This window comes from Podarcis filfolensis (genome assembly GCF_964270895.1).
Source record: "Podarcis filfolensis genome assembly, chromosome: 1".
NCBI lineage: Eukaryota > Metazoa > Chordata > Lepidosauria > Squamata > Lacertidae > Podarcis > Podarcis filfolensis.
Genome location: NC_139604.1, coordinates 13,169,105 through 13,184,774, shown reverse-complemented (window position 1 = coordinate 13,184,774; position 15,670 = coordinate 13,169,105). Strand labels below are relative to the sequence as shown.

General features: G+C 41.3%; 1 protein-coding gene across 3 annotated transcripts in view; it reads left to right on the top strand.

Moving 5' to 3' along the window:
• STAT4 (signal transducer and activator of transcription 4) overlaps positions 1-15,670 on the top strand; it is a 34,245-nt gene that overhangs the window by 5,546 nt on the left and 13,029 nt on the right. For all 3 annotated transcript variants that reach the window (XM_083628802.1, XM_083628801.1, XM_083628800.1), the window contains exons 4-16: positions 3,384-3,482; positions 3,975-4,067; positions 4,721-4,799; positions 6,914-6,999; positions 9,301-9,452; positions 10,222-10,380; positions 10,602-10,694; positions 11,366-11,425; positions 12,196-12,213; positions 12,308-12,401; positions 13,485-13,529; positions 14,478-14,561; positions 15,536-15,634. In XM_083628802.1, the coding sequence (XP_083484928.1) occupies positions 3,384-3,482; positions 3,975-4,067; positions 4,721-4,799; positions 6,914-6,999; positions 9,301-9,452; positions 10,222-10,380; positions 10,602-10,694; positions 11,366-11,425; positions 12,196-12,213; positions 12,308-12,401; positions 13,485-13,529; positions 14,478-14,561; positions 15,536-15,634 (1,161 nt within the window). The remainder of the gene's footprint in view (positions 1-3,383; positions 3,483-3,974; positions 4,068-4,720; positions 4,800-6,913; positions 7,000-9,300; positions 9,453-10,221; positions 10,381-10,601; positions 10,695-11,365; positions 11,426-12,195; positions 12,214-12,307; positions 12,402-13,484; positions 13,530-14,477; positions 14,562-15,535; positions 15,635-15,670) is intronic.

Sequence of the window (15,670 nt, the reverse complement as noted above, 5' to 3'; positions counted from 1 at the left end):
TGCCCAAGCCAAACCTCTCTCATCTGTATTCAATAAAGTTGTGACCTGTTTCTTTCTAAATTAGTCTATGCTGTTCACTTGGTGGGTCAGGAATGGGGAAGCACAATGCCTTGGCCTGCAGTGGCTTTAAAAACAGATATTGGCAATGAAGAAAAACATTTTTCATGCCTGAGACAGCAATTGCTTCTGTAACATTGTGTGAAAAAGGATAGGCCCAAAAGCCAATTTAAATGAACTTTTCCTGACATGACATAGGACTTTACCACCTGAGTATGGGTGGGTATTTACGGGTGACTTGCTACTTTGAAAGCAACCCCATATTTAACCCTCCCGGTAAAAACAAATGTTTACATGTTAAAGGAAAGTCCTGGGGATTCACAGGCACTATTGGTCAAACTAGGTATTATAAAAGCATATCTCATGTGTTGTTAGAAGGCTAGCCATGCCAAACTCCTACAAAATTGGGTGAGATTTAAAACACAGCAGAGGAATTGTGAGAGTTGCTGGACTCCCCCCCCCCCGCCCCCACCTGTGCATTTGCTCATGATTCAGTGGGTAATTTTTTCCTGTTAGGGTTGCTTCTATTATATATTTGTTATGTTTTTATTTATTTTTTCATGGTACAGAAGATACATTTTTAGAAAACAGTTGTTACAACAGTAAAGAACAAATAACTTGTCCTGAAAAAATTACAAACTTTTTTCATTTTTTTTGGTAATAAAGTTTCATTTGATTACGTATTCTAAAAGATCAAGCCACATTTTTCCATGTGTTGGGTGGATTCCTGCCACAGTTGAACAATTTATGTATTCAATAAAAGTTTTGCTATATGTTATAAAAGGAATAGGGATTGTATTTGCCCGTTGCCCCTCTGACCTGACATGTTAGTTTCTCAGCCAGTGCTATTGACCATACTCTGGTGTATCCAGAATCAATGTTAAGCCCAATGCCACTTTTCCAACATCAGGCTATCTCCATACAGGCAACTGTCAATAGAAAGGCTAAGAAGTCATCATGAAGGTAATTTTGAGCTGGTGGGATCATAAGCCTGAATAGTGTTAGTGCAGATGACATTGAGCCCCAAAAGGGAAGAAACTGCTTGGAGGAGGTAGTGTGGCATGGGAAGCACATACAGATGAAAGGTTCAGCACTTGCGCATACTATACTAAATTTTCCATCCCACTCTCATATCACACCAGAGTGTTTTGCCTGTTTGTGTGTGTGTGTGGGGGGGAGATATATGAGAACCTCTGTTCTTCCTTTTCTGGGGTGGGCAGTAACTGCAAGAGGGGGTATCTGGAAGAGCTAAATAACCCCATCTGTCCTTAGAGGTCCAGCCTCCAATGGCTACGTTTCATTTAAAATAAAAAAGTAAGTGGCAAATTAGACATAACTGCATGTTACGTGTAGCTTTGTGGTCAGATTGCCAAGTGCAGATCTTATTTATATTCCACATTGTGATAACACCTTGAAATGTATCCCAGATTTTTATGTGTGAAATATTCTGCAGCAAATGGAAATTGTGGAAAGTGTTGTTTAAGACTTGGAAGTTTGAACTCTGTGCACAAGTCTATTGAATGTTGGTCCAGTGAAACCTGTTGCCTTATTTAATAGGTGTTTCTTAATTCTTTGAGACCATCATGGCAGCAAATGTACACCAGCGCTTCTGAGGAAGTGGGTGGAGGCGGGGGGTGGGAAACAACACATGTGGCTTAAAACTAATACTACATTTCTGTGTGAGGTTTTGTAATGCATTTCCTCTTGCTGACCTAGATTTAGAATTCTCAACATAGATAAGTGGCTTCCAATAATGATTACCTGAACTCAAGAAAACTCTCCTTGCATTTTAGCTTCAAACAGTGATAGGGCTGGCTCTAGCCATTTTGCCACCTGAGACTGAACTCTAAATGGCACCATACTATCCCCAAGTTAGGTGCACAGTGGCGTAGCGTGGGTTGTCAGCACCCGGGGCAAGGCAAGTAATTTGCGCCCCCTAACCCGTGGATTTTAGTAGGGGCAGAGAGCTGCAAGTGCGAGTGCGCCCCCCAGATGTTGCGCCCGGTGCGGCCGGCACCCCCCCCCCCGCACACCCCATGCTACGCCACTGTAGGTGCACACTAGTAAAAGCTGAGCAATGCAAACAACTGGTGCTAAATGAACAACTACTTTATTGGCAGTTAAAGCCCCTACTCAAGATCACTTAAGAACACCAATTCAACAACCCTCATCCTTAGCATCCCGTAGCCACCCTACCATATTCACACAGGCAGGGTGGGTAAAGACCAACCCCATTTCCCCCACTCCATTTCTTTGCAATGGAGCTGTAATTCTAACCTGCATCAGTACTTGTGATTCAGAACCAAGGGTTCTTCTGAACTATTTAATACTAAGCACACATAAGCTTCAAGATGTAGAGGTATATATTTAACAGTACAGTCGTACCTTGGATCCCGAATGCCTTGGTACTCGGACGTTTTGGCTCTCAAACACCACAAACCCGGAAGTGAATGTTCTGGTTTGTGAGCATTCTTTGGAACCCGAACGTCCAACGGGGCTTTCACAGCTTCCAGTTGGCTGCAGGAGCTGCCTGCAGCCAATCAGAAGCTGCACTTTGGTTTCTGGACATTTTGGAAGTCGAACGGAATTCTGGAACAGATTCCATTTGACTTCCAAGGTACAACTGTATTACATAAATGTGCATGCTTGACATACTTATCAGCAGATAAAGCAGAGGGAACCATCAAAAGAAGTAAATTAACAGCTCTCCTTATGCAGAACCAGAGGTGCATCGGAGCTATTTGAAATCAAGTGGTTTGAGCACAAGATTTAATAATTTAGTCATGACTAACTTCGGTTAAAATGAAGCAATGGAGGGTGGGTTTTTTCTATATAAAAAACCCCTGAAAGCAACCACTATTTTTTTTTTTTAATGTGTGATATAAACATAAACACCGCCCAGAAAGGTTTGAAGTTTCAAGCCGGGTATTAAAAAAAGATCATAACTCAGTGGCAGAGTGCATTCTTTTCATATCATCCCTAGTTCAAGCCTCCTGCATCTCCAGTATCTTGGATAGCAGAGCTAAAAATACCCTTGTCCAAGATATCGAGGGCTACTCCTAGTCAGTGCTGGGATAGTTAGACCAATAGTCTTACTCGGTAACACTAAGCTTCATATATGTTAATTGATTTCAAATAACCAGGCGCATCTCTGGAGTGGAAGTATCTAGGACCCAAAGCAACCCTGAAACTCGTGCCAAAAAATCCCTAAGGGTCATAATGGGTGCAAAACTATTGTCAGCAAAGCAGTGCTTCTTGATCTATATGGACTAGGCCTGGGCTATTTCTGATGCTATTTTCTGGGCTATTTTGTCTCTTGTTCTCAGGGAAAATACCAGAGTAGTCCTATGCATATAGCAGTGGTTGTTTCAAACTGTTTAAGAGAAGAAAGAAGAATATTGGCTTCAGCCAGCATGCCGGTCCAGGTAACTCTGCTTTTAATTTGATATATACGTTTGTCTTTAAGGAGGCCTAAATCCACTGTAGATTTGAAACACTGATTTTAAAGGGTTTCAGAACCCTTTCTGAACTTTAAGGAGGAACTTTAAGAATCTCTTTGGTTTTAGGCCCAGTGATGAAGCCGACACTAGATATTGGATGAGAAGGTAGTTCTCAAATCAGACATAAATCTGTGAGAAATTAGGAAGTAGATTACTTGTACACCCATGCCAGTTTCATGAACAGATGCGGATCTCCATGCTTTGTGTGTTATTGTTTCCCCACAAAAGTGACTTATGCAAGGTATTTCACGTGAATGAAAACATTAAAATCAGAAGTAACTTTTTTTGGGGGGGCACCATGAAAGCTAACAAATAAGGTCCTAAATCAGTTCTTTTAAAGTTATTGGTCACTGAATTTGTCTCTATGCCAAGAGAACTCATTTTGCTGAACTCATCTGTAAAATTCTTTTTTTTTAGGGACCTCTGGAAAAGTCGCTACAGAATAACCTGGGTTTGGAAAGGCAAAGAAACGTTGAACACAAGGTGTCTGCAGTCAAGAACAGTGCACAGGCAAGTTACTACAGTTTGCCACATGTGTACCAAATGCCAACATATCTTCCTCAAGGTGCAGATATATCTCTGTGGACTTGCTATACAGACATAAAGGAACTTTCAAAAATGTGATTCCCCCCACCTACTGTCTGACATGATGTGGTCTATTCTAGCTCTTTGACATGCTACCACCTTGTTCTGTTGCTTATATCCTGCTTTTCTTAAACCCTGGAAACCAAGGCAGTATGATGTGGTTCCCAGGTGGCCTCGTGTCTCTTCATACTTGCCAGACAGCACTCTATCTCTGTGTGTGGGTGTGCGGGTAGATATAAATGTAAAGAGAGATAAATGAAATCCTCAGCCTCATTAGTGTGGACACCTTTTTTAGTCGATAAAATATATTTTTAATTGACTGATCTGAGTTATTAATAAGATAAAATGTTGCTGCCAATGTATCCAATGCTAGTCGTACTCAGAGTAGATTGAAGTTAATGGACATGACTAGCAATAAGCACAAGATACAAAATAGTTCAGCTCACTTTGCCCATTTAGGGCATACCCAGTTGCTCTGGGAGCAAGGCAGCAGCAAGGGATTCACAGGGAATACTATAGGGAATTCATCTGGGATCTGTTTGCCATTAAATCATTTTAATTTTAATTGAAAAAAGCAGATGACAGAACAAGATGTCAAATATTTAGAAGATCTGCAGGAGGAGTTTGACTTGAGGTATAAAACAATACAGAGCATAGGTAAGCTTTTCCATGTGTGTAAACCATATTAATTTGAAGGTTATGAACACTTTTAAAATGTTGTGTTTATTGTTGTTAATGCCTAAGTTCGCCTTGTGTTACATCCAAAAACTCAACAAATGGCATATTTGCAACAACGAAAACACCCAACCTATGTAACTACTGTATAGCAGTGATGAGGTATCCAATAGTTTAGTGGCAAATTCAGAAGTGCAGAGTCCCTTCATGATTGTTGTGGTCACAACTCCTTCTATGGTTATGAGAAACAAGCCTAAAACTTTATTCTTCTTATGGTAGAACAAGGTGTTTAAATCTGCTGCTGTAAAACACCCTTAGCACCTTGATCAAAAACTGTGATTGGCTGTTCAAAAGGGAGCTGTGAATTCCTTCTAATAAAATCCTTTACAAAGCTGAAGATCGGTGTAGGTGAAAATGGATGTTTGCTTTGTAAAGCGAATGCCTTATTATCACATCAAAGGTGGATTTAAGGTAGCGCAACCAGGCCCCTCCCCTCATTGGGCACTGCTGGGGGGCATCGCAACTATGATATAGTGAATGCACAGAACAGAATGCAAGAGGTTGGGAGGGGGAGAATTTTGGCCTCACACAGGGCGCTACTGAAATCTGAAAGACCAAGGTCTGCCCCGATTATATGTAGCATTGCCTAAGTGTGCATATGGTTCTATAAGCAATGTTCTCCACCAAAGTCCAGCCTCCTTTCAAAATGTAGAATATTACCCATACAGTGGTACCTTGGGTTACATACGCTTCAGGTTACACACTCTGCTAACCTAGAAATAGTGCTTCAGGTTAAGAACTTTGCTTCAGGATAAGAACAGAAATCGGGCTCCGGCGGCGCGGCGGCAGCAGGACGCCCCATTAGCTAAAGTGGTGCTTCAGGTTAAGAACAGTTTCAGGTTAAGTACGGACCTCTGGAACAAATTAAGTACTTAACCCGAGGTACCACTGTACAGGAAGCCAGATAAGTTTACGTTTTATAAGCATGAGTTTACACTTGATCAGTTTCAAGAGATGCAGGCTCTTTAAAAGCCATTTCTCTTTTGCTAGCCTATTACTAATGTCATACTGTCTTCTGAGTAATAATGTCTTGACTCTTCCCTCAAATGATGACGATGATCCTGACCACAAACGGATCACTACTGCATCACTTTGCCTGACATTTAACCGCTACAAGCAGGCACCTTTGTGGGTCACTGTAGACATGATAAAGGAAATGTGTGAACATTTCTCTGGTTTCATCCAACTCTCATAAGTAACAGCTTCCCTGCTGAATCCCCAGGTGTGTGTTAGAATGCAGCCTGCATGTACTCTTCATGTCTGGAGTCTTAACCCTGCGAAACTTGGTCACAACTAAAGCTGCAATGCTTTAACTCTTACCTGGAAGTAAATCCCAGTGAATACAGTGGACACGTGTACAAAATTATGCTGCCTGTTTAGTGGAAAACAATGGAACGGCACTTAGTTACAACAAATTCCATTGCTTTCAGTTGGACTGAGTCATGACTAATTTTGCTGGCATGTACCATATAGGGCTTATAATGTACATGTAAGTACTATACCTAAATGATCACTGTGCGCTGCCATTGTATACAATGTCAGAACTGTGTCTTTAGAGTGGTGGTACTTGCACTTTGGAACTGCTTCCTGTTGAATATCAGGCAGGCATGTCTCTGTTGTCTTTTTGGTTCCTGTTGAACACCTTCCTTTTTGAAGAAGCCTTCTAAGCGGAGATTTTTATCCTAAGCAGTGTCTGTACTAGATTTGAAAGTGTGTGTGTGTGTGTGTGTGTGTGTGTGTGTGTGTGTGTAATGCTTCATAGGAAGTCATTAATGAATGAAATTAATGATAAAAATGTGTATTTAATTTTCCAGCAATTTCATCATTAAGAGATTATAAAATGGAGGCAGAAGCTTCCCTATCTCCTCCTTGCAGCCTGAAGCTACCTATAGCTGTTCCTCATAAACCTAGACCATGATTTTAGCAGTGTGTGTGTGTGTGTGTGTGTGTGTGTGTGTGTGTGTTAGCTGGGCTATGCTGTTTAAGAGGCTTACTCTTCTTGTGCCATACACATGCTATTATGCATCTTCTTTTAGAACACACCAACAAAAACAGTGTTGCTGTGAAACAAGAGATGCTGCTGTTGCAGGAGATGCTCAATACCTTAGACTACAAGAGAAAGGTTTGCTAAATTGTCTTCGCCGTTTGTATGTTTTTCTTTTGCACGCCACCCTATTTTGCTGATGTAAACGTAGAGGCAGCTTGCTTCAGAGTTCTTCATGTGGTTAAGCAGCAGGAAATTCCCAAGAGCTCCAGAGAGTCTGATGACTGCAGAGAGAGTACTGTCTGCCGCCTCCCAGATGTTTTGCACTATAGCTCCCACCATTCCTGACCATTGGCTATGTTAGCTGAGAATGATGGGACTTGGAATGCAACAATTGGAGGGCACAAAGGTTGCGGAAGGGTGTTCCACATATTTGAAAGTGAGAGGACTTAAGTTTGCATTTCCCCTTACATTTCTGACCTGCCCTTTCTCCAAAGAGCTCAGAGTAGCATGTGTGGGGCTATCCAAACATCTTATAACAGCCTTCCGAGACAGACTAGGGTGGAAGAAAGTGATGAGTCAGGAGACACATGCATGCAATCCTACTATTAGAATGACGTTCAAAAATAATTGTCTCTTAAGCAGGGCTGTTGTCTTCTTCCACAAGGAATAGGTTTGGTGTCGGAACCAAAGGGTCAGTGGTGAAGGAACCTCCATCCCTTAATAAATCACTGTTGATAGCACCTGTTGAATGGTGTGTTTTAAAGCAGTATAGAGTACCATCATTTCATGCCTTGCAGGCTCCCGCATAGTGAGTTTCAAGGTGAGCTAGTGCAAGACAGGCGATCGAAGTAAAGCTGGATTATTATTATTTTTAAAATATAACATCATGACGGCTGGAGAACATGTCAGCAAAACTAGAGATTTCAACCTGAGAATCCTCCAGAAACCATGCTTTATTAAGTGCTAAAGTTGCTCACCTCTGGTGAACTTTACATTCACTTGTATCTCTTGAAATTCTAGGCCAGTGGATAGTGGAAATCCTGAAGAATCTACATGTTAAATATCAGTATTGTTGGGGGAGAAGGGTTTTTTTAAAAAAACAACAACACTATGATTGTTTAAAACTTTCCTACAATTAACTTTGTAAGATAAAATCAGAAAAATAAGGTCTGAAGCTCCCACTTTCGAAATGTCTTACCTTTCCTAAGTAGATAGTAATACTGATATGTATTCCATGGGGAATTGTGATCCAGTGTTAGTACTTTATGAACCTTTTGAGCTTCTGAAGTTTGTATGCCGAAGTGGTTCATAGGTGGAATTTAGTCCAGACATATTATATAGCACCCTTTGCCAATCTGGTGCCCTCCAGTTGTTTTGGTCTAAACTCCCATCATGTATGTGTTGGGAAATTCAAGCCCTTCTCATGAGAAGCTGGCAGCAGTCCCAGGCACCCGGCTTGATTCCCTGTTGACCTCCCTGGATGCATTCCCCAGCAAGCGCAGGCAAGGTCTCGATCGGCGATTCTTCTCAAACGTGAGAAGAACACACCCCTCTTTTCTGCCCCCCCAGGCAGGGGAAAGAGATAGACAGAAACGTATTTACATGCTTTTATTTCTGTCTTTGCAGCGTTACAAAAAACATGACTGCTCTCTCCATACTCCAGCAGTGTTGTGTCAAACACTTCCTGTACATCCCGGACAGGAATAAACGGAAGAGCTCATATTTCACTCTGAGCTAATTCCGGTGCTTCGCACTGTGAATTGACTGTCCCTCTTTTTCCCACGGGCAGTCCAACATTCCCATCATGTTTACTTTTCAAGCTAGGACTTTGCAGCAGCATTGCTTCATTATCGTAACAGTATGTTGCCTGGGGCTGATGGGAATTCTAGTCCAAAATTGCTGGAAAGAAATTATTTGATGAAGGTTGCCCTAAATGCTTTCCTAAACAGAAAAGTCTGATATACGTCCTGGAAGATTTTCAGATTTTTATTAGCCTTAGAAAGATGAGAGCCTCAAAGCTGTGAGTAGAAAAAATAGGTTGCCTCTTTGCATTGTGTTATTGTAGTAGGCATTGTTGTATGCAGTGCTTTTTTTCTAAAAAAAATGTTTAGGGGTACTCTCATTTTGACTCACGAAAATCACCATTTTATAATTCAAATCTGGAAAAATAAACACAGTAAATGGACAAAAGTACAAAGATCCACAAAATGTTTAGGGGTATGGGTACCCCTGCGTACCCCCAGAAAAAAGCACTGGTTGTATGGATGGTGAGCTCCAGAGCAGCCATACTGGCTGTGGCTGGTGGGAATTGTAGCTCAAAACATCTAGAGGCCCCCCAGTTGGTGAAGGCTATTCCAGAGCAATAAAGGACAGTTGCATTTATAAAACATTCTTGGTCCTTGCTAGTACGAGAGATACACATCCTGTGTCTTTTAGGAAGTTCTCAGCAAAATGGCACAAATAATCAAAGAAGCTGAAGCCTTGGTGAATAACTTGCTAACAGAAGAATTAGTGGACTGGAAGAGAAGGCAACAAATTGCTTGCATCGGAGGGCCTCTGCACAATGGGCTTGATCAGCTGCAAAACTGGTAAACTTTTATTGGTAACTCCTATTTTCTGAGCGAAGTGCGACAGGAAGTGGTGCTGCTGCTTCTGCTGCTTCTCCCCAGCCCAGAATACGCAATACAGATTTAATCTTAGAGGTTAACAGAGTTTATGCAGCTTCTAAGAATGTATGCATCTGAAGTGAAAATAACTCTAGTAGGCATCACCTGCTCTGAAAAGGGCTCTTTGAAACAAGGTTGCTGCAATGGAAGAAATGAGGGGCTGTGGCTGAACCACACAGGTTGTGTCATGGTCACCCCAAGCAAACACTTTCATATCTGGGGAATCACTGTTAGGGTTGTAGCCAGTTGCGAAACCTCCATCGAAAGTTACCTGATAGAGAGTATATCCCACCCCAGCCATTAGCACTGTGCACTTTATCCTGAGAAAGATAGCTGCTTTTGGATTTCTATTGCTGGTTCTGGAAACAGGAGACAACAGAGATTTTCTCCTCTCTCTTGTCTCACCACACCCTAGTTGAATTGTCAATCCATTTATCTGTTTTCTGTGCCTTTCCCCCATTTTCTATACCTGAGCTCTCACCGTCTGCTGCAATGGGACACATCACAAAGGAATACAGAGAGATAAGAACACAGCACACTGTATGCAATTATATAGAACTTGCCAAAGACAAAATATAAAAATAAGACATTTAGATTCCACCAGGTGTCCATTTCACTGCATGTGTGTGAAGGAGAGAGAGAGAGAGAGAGAGAGAGAGAGAGAGTTGATCCTTTCTTTTCATTTATTCAGTTTCACTCTGATGGCAGAGAGTCTTTTTCAAATAAGAAGGCAGCTGGAGAAACTGGATGAGCTTTTGGTCAAGCTCACGTATGAGGGAGACCCCATTCCCCTGCAAAGACCTCACTTGCTGGAAAGAGTGAACTTTTTGCTCTACAGCCTCTTCCAAAGGTGCGTAAGCTTATGTTACGTGTTAAGTGCAATTTGTGAAGGAAAGGCATGTCAACATATAGCTCCTGTCATGAGAATGCAATATGTGTCTGAAAAAATTAACCCTGCCATGTTGAAGAATTTGTCTTCATGAGATGAAATAATCTTGCTTATCCTTCAGTATTTCTCTAGACATGTTTATGCAAAGTACTAACACATATATTTACTTCCTTTTGTGTCAGTTCATTTGTAGTTGAGAGACAGCCCTGCATGCCAACCCATCCTCAGAGGCCCTTGGTTCTTAAAACTTTAATACAGTTCACTGTTAAACTTAGGTGAGTAAAGGCTATCACTTAACCATTTACTTGATTTGCTTAGTGTCCTAGAGTATCTCTTCAAAACTTCTTATGCACACTCAGTGGCGGAGCTTCATGCTCCGGCACCGGGGGGGGGGCGGAGAGCAGGCGGGGGGGGGCAGGCATGTGTCCTGGGGCGGGGTGCCCGGGTCACGCAGGGGCGCAGCCGCGATGGCACCCCACCGGGATCATGCTGCCGGGGGTGGGGTGCTCCCCCCGCACTCCTCTTCCTCCGCCACTGTGCACACTGGGCCAAATATTTTTAAACATTAAAACTTCTATTGTCTTTTGTTCTTGAAGAAATCAGTTTTTTAAATGGAGCTGCTAAATGTAAAAGATTATGGACCTGAAGACTCAGGCCAGCATCTATCACAGCATCTTTCAGAAGATGAGAACAACAGCTTCTCTTCACTTTGACTAATTCATATTACTTTTAGTTACTATTGGACTGCATCTGCGAGTCTCATGCATTTGGCGGCAGGTTCCACACTAACATCGTGGATGCGATTTGCAAAGTATGCATGGATTGCCTAATTTGGCTGTTCAAGATTATCATAAAAACTGTTATGACAGCTAATTTCCCTAGGCAATTATCATTGTTTGCTATTAAATGTATGAAGCTTTTTCCCCCCTTCCTTTTTCTCCCCTAGACTGCTTATTAGATTGCCAGAGCTGAACTACCAGATCAAAGTGAAAGCTGCTATTGACAGGTAGATAACTTGCATGGTGTTGGGGGGCAGATCTCATGATTTCTTCAGACTGTTAACAACATTTTGGGTGATATGCAACTAAGACTGCAATTCAGACGAAAAACAACCACAACTTTCAAAGTACTGATCACTGTTCCATGGTTTCAGCACAAAATGCAACTTCGGAAGAAATCCTACGAATGCCCCCACTTGGTAAAATTAACAGCAGTTTCAGTTATCTATGGCAGGATGGAATCCATGCAAATTAATTCTGTTGTATCAATGAAATAAGGATTGCAAACAATCAATCTATTATGCTCATTGACCAGAAACTTTGCACAACTGTGTACAGTCGTACCTTAGTTTTCGAACAGCTTAGTTCTCGAACATTTTGGCTCCCAAACGCCGCAAACCCGGAAGTGACTGTTTCGCTTTGCGAACTATTTTTGGAAGCCGAACGTCCAGCGGGGCTTCCACAGCTTCCGATTGGCTGCAGAAGTTTCCTGCAGGCAATCAAGCCGTTCTTTGGTTTCTGAACGTTTTGGAAGTCGACTGCACCAAACAAAACAAAATAGAGAACCATGACAATAAAAATACTGTATCTCGCTATGAATGCCAACTTCGCCACTGCTATTGTTTTTCTTTGAGTTCTCAATTTCCAGGTATACTTTGAATAAGCTCTGAACACGCTCTGAAATATCAGAAACATGAGTCAACCTTTGTGCTTTAAAGCACATTGTTTTAGTTCAGCGCAGTAAATTACCTTGGGTTTTCTTGTCTTTTTAATTCAGGAATGCTTCTACTATAAGGTAAGACAATATAAATGATGGAACTTCTACAACAAACACATGTTGCTCCCTTATTTTTCTGCTGCTGTGTACCTTACTGGGATGTGTCTTCTAGCAACCGCAGATTTATCCTTTGCGGCACTCATGTAAAAGCAATGAACATGGATGAATCTGCAAATGGGAGCCTTTCTGTAGAATTTCGTCATTTGGTAAGGCAATACTTCTTTAATTATGTCCCAAAAATGGAGAAACAGATGCAGGTATGTGGAGAATCTAACCCTTTCCTTCCCTGCTGCCCAGTGCTTTTTTAAAATAGAAAAATAGGTGAAGGTAATTACCATGAAGTTGTTACAGTAAGAGCCACACTTTTTAACAACAACAACAACGGTGCCGGTACTGCGTGCCCTTGAGTACCCCTGGGGGGGGAAGCACTGCTGCTGCCTATTCTGAACCTGGTGTTTGCTTTGGAGGTAATTCCCTAGTTGGGTCCAGTGCAGGTGAGGAAAAGGGATTTCCCTCCAGAATGCAGTTGTGGATAAAATAGTTAAATTTCCCCTCCGATTCTTGCTCTGATCCCATTCACTGATGCAATTTGCATTTTTTCCCCTTCCAATGCTGATTTTTAAAATTTAACAACCACAAAAAGCAGACATGGCAAAATGCATGGAAACTGTTTTTGAGTCCCCAAGCTAGAACACTAAACGTCTGATCTGATGGCATAGGAAAATACCAATACAGTGGTACCTCGGGTTAAGTACTTAATTTGTTCCGGAGGTCCATTCTTAACCTGAAACTGTTCTTAACCTGAAGCACTACTTTAGCTAATGGGGCCTCCTGCTGCTGCCACGTTGCCAGAAGCGTATGTAACCTGAAGCGTATGTAACCGGAGGTACCACACTGTACAGTGGAATCTCGTTTTTTTAGCGTATCGGAAGCCGAACACCAAAAACCTGGAAGTAATTGCTTCCGTTTTTGAACGCGCCTCAGAAGTCGTACAGCTTCCGCTGCATGTTTTTATTTTTCCCCTCAATGGATTTTGCCAACTGCCCATTGCTCCTCAGTTTTTGAACGTTTCAGAAGTCGAACGGCCATCCAGAACGGATTACATTCAAAACCGAGGTTCCACTGTATTATAATTATTCTTTTGGAAGGTTTTTTGTCTCCACCAGAGGGCCCACTCCATGCTTCTTTGATTGTCATCAACTGAACACAAAAGTACCCATCACTAACAGTTTCTGTGAATAAACACTATTGTATATTAATCTCAGTCTTGATTTTTAACCTTTTTTTAGCAACCAAAAGAAATGAAATCATGTACTGGAAACAAGGGCAGTGAGGTAGGAAGATTTAATCATTTGGATTGTATTTGTAGTGTGGCATAAGCTGCCCTGTTGAGTTGAAGAAAATGTCATTGTCCATATTTATCCATATAAGTTAAGTATAAATTTATATATAACGCATGGTACACCAATAGTTTACTGCTTAAAAGAATGAATGATAAAAGTCCTCCCCCATCCTACCTAAATTGAGTCAGAGTTTTGTTTTTGAGAGAGAGGGGAGATAAGCAATTGCAGCTGAAATGCTATCATGCTCTGTTATTTTCTTTAAACAATGGCAACATGTGGCAGAAATATTTTTATTGATCGACCTTCTCAGTGCTTTTTTTCAAAAAAAGATGTTTAGGGGTACTCTCATTTTCCTACTCATATTGAAATACTGCACCTCAATGAGGCCAAACTTAAATTCAAAAAATGTTTAGGGGTATGTGTACCCCTGCGGCCCCCCCCAAAAAACAAGCACTGGACCTTCTAAAGGGCAGCGACAATTTATTTCTATCCATTAGGGTTTAATAGAAAAGTAGCTTTGGGGCTCCCGCTTCTGGATAAATTGATTCATTTCACTTTCCTACAAAATAAAAATAAAATCTGTAAAATGCATCCCTGATTTTGAAATTAACCATTTCCACTGGAATTTAAAACCAGAAGATGATATTTTTGCCATTACTGAAAGCAGCCTTCAAATGGCACAGTTAGTTTTTTTAACGTTTTGAGAAGTAAGATGCATCACTCAACCATTTTGTTTTGTTCTTGTTTAAATTGAATTTGGAAATGCAGGAAACTTCGGAAGCAAGCATAGTGGTGTTGGAATCCACAATGCATCTAATCCTGTTTAACAAAATTTCAAAATATAGTAACTTGGTTGTTTGAGTTGCATTCCAACTCGCTCATGTTTAGTGTCATATGTGTTTCAGATATTTTTTATAAAAACCTTTTCTATCTTTTCAGGGCCCTCAAATGGTAACTGAAGAACTACACTCTATAACCTTTGAAACACAGGTCTGCTTATATGGTCTGACAATAGACCTGGAAGTAAGTGCTCTCAGTATATATTTATATAAAGTGGCCTTTAAAGGAAAACTGTACAGTCATACCTTGGAAGCCAAATGCCTTGGCTCCCAAACAAATCAGCTCCTGAACGATTGAAACCCGGAAGTGAGTGTTCCGATTTTCAGAAGCCAAACGTCCGAGGTTGCTTCTGATTGGCTGCAGGATGCTCCGGGAGTCAAACGGACTCCTGGAATGCATTCTGTTCGAAAACCAACATACCACTGTACCTAGAAACAGTGGCCTGTTTTACAAAATGCTAAGCCCTCGTTTGTTTAACAAATCACAAGTTAAATGTAAGTTGACCCACACATGGTCAAACAAGCGATGACTTATTTCTCCAAAGTTCCATTTGTTTTCTAGCTCCTATTGTATCCTGCCTTTGTAGCTTGGGTTTATTGGTTGGCACATGCCACAAGTAGCCCTCCATGTAGAGTCCAGAGTAGAAAGCTGAACTCCAATGAAATATACTCAAGAGTCGCAAAGTGATTTCATGCTCTTTATTCAGCTCATAGTGGTGAGGAGGAATGAATAAATGTCCCCTCAAAGTATCTGCTTTATATACATTATTTACACAATGGGCTGCACATGATTGGCTAATTCTGGAATTCTACTGTAAGCCAATCAGGTTGTGGATTCACTTTTATCTGGAACATGATTGGGTGGTTCCTGCCAACCAATCATACTGCTGCATTGTTCTAGGACCAATCAGACTGCTGCATTCTGAATCCTATTGTTCTAGGACCAATCAGACTGCTGCATTTTGGATCCTATTGTTCTAGGACCAATCAGACTGCTGCAGTTTGGATCCTATTCAACTCAGTACATAACATCCAACAATATTGATTACCTGCAAAAATCAGCAAGAGTACACCTACCACACAGCATTTTGATTGCAGCATTTTATGACATATTAAATTCCATATAAACAATGAAATCTATGCATCTTTTTTCCTCAGACGAGTTCCTTACCAGTAGTGATGATTTCCAATGTCAGCCAATTGCCCAGTGCTTGGGCTTCTATTATCTGGTACAACTTGCCCACAAGTGAACCACAGGTAGGTTTTATATAGCAAAATTCCTGTTTTTCATGA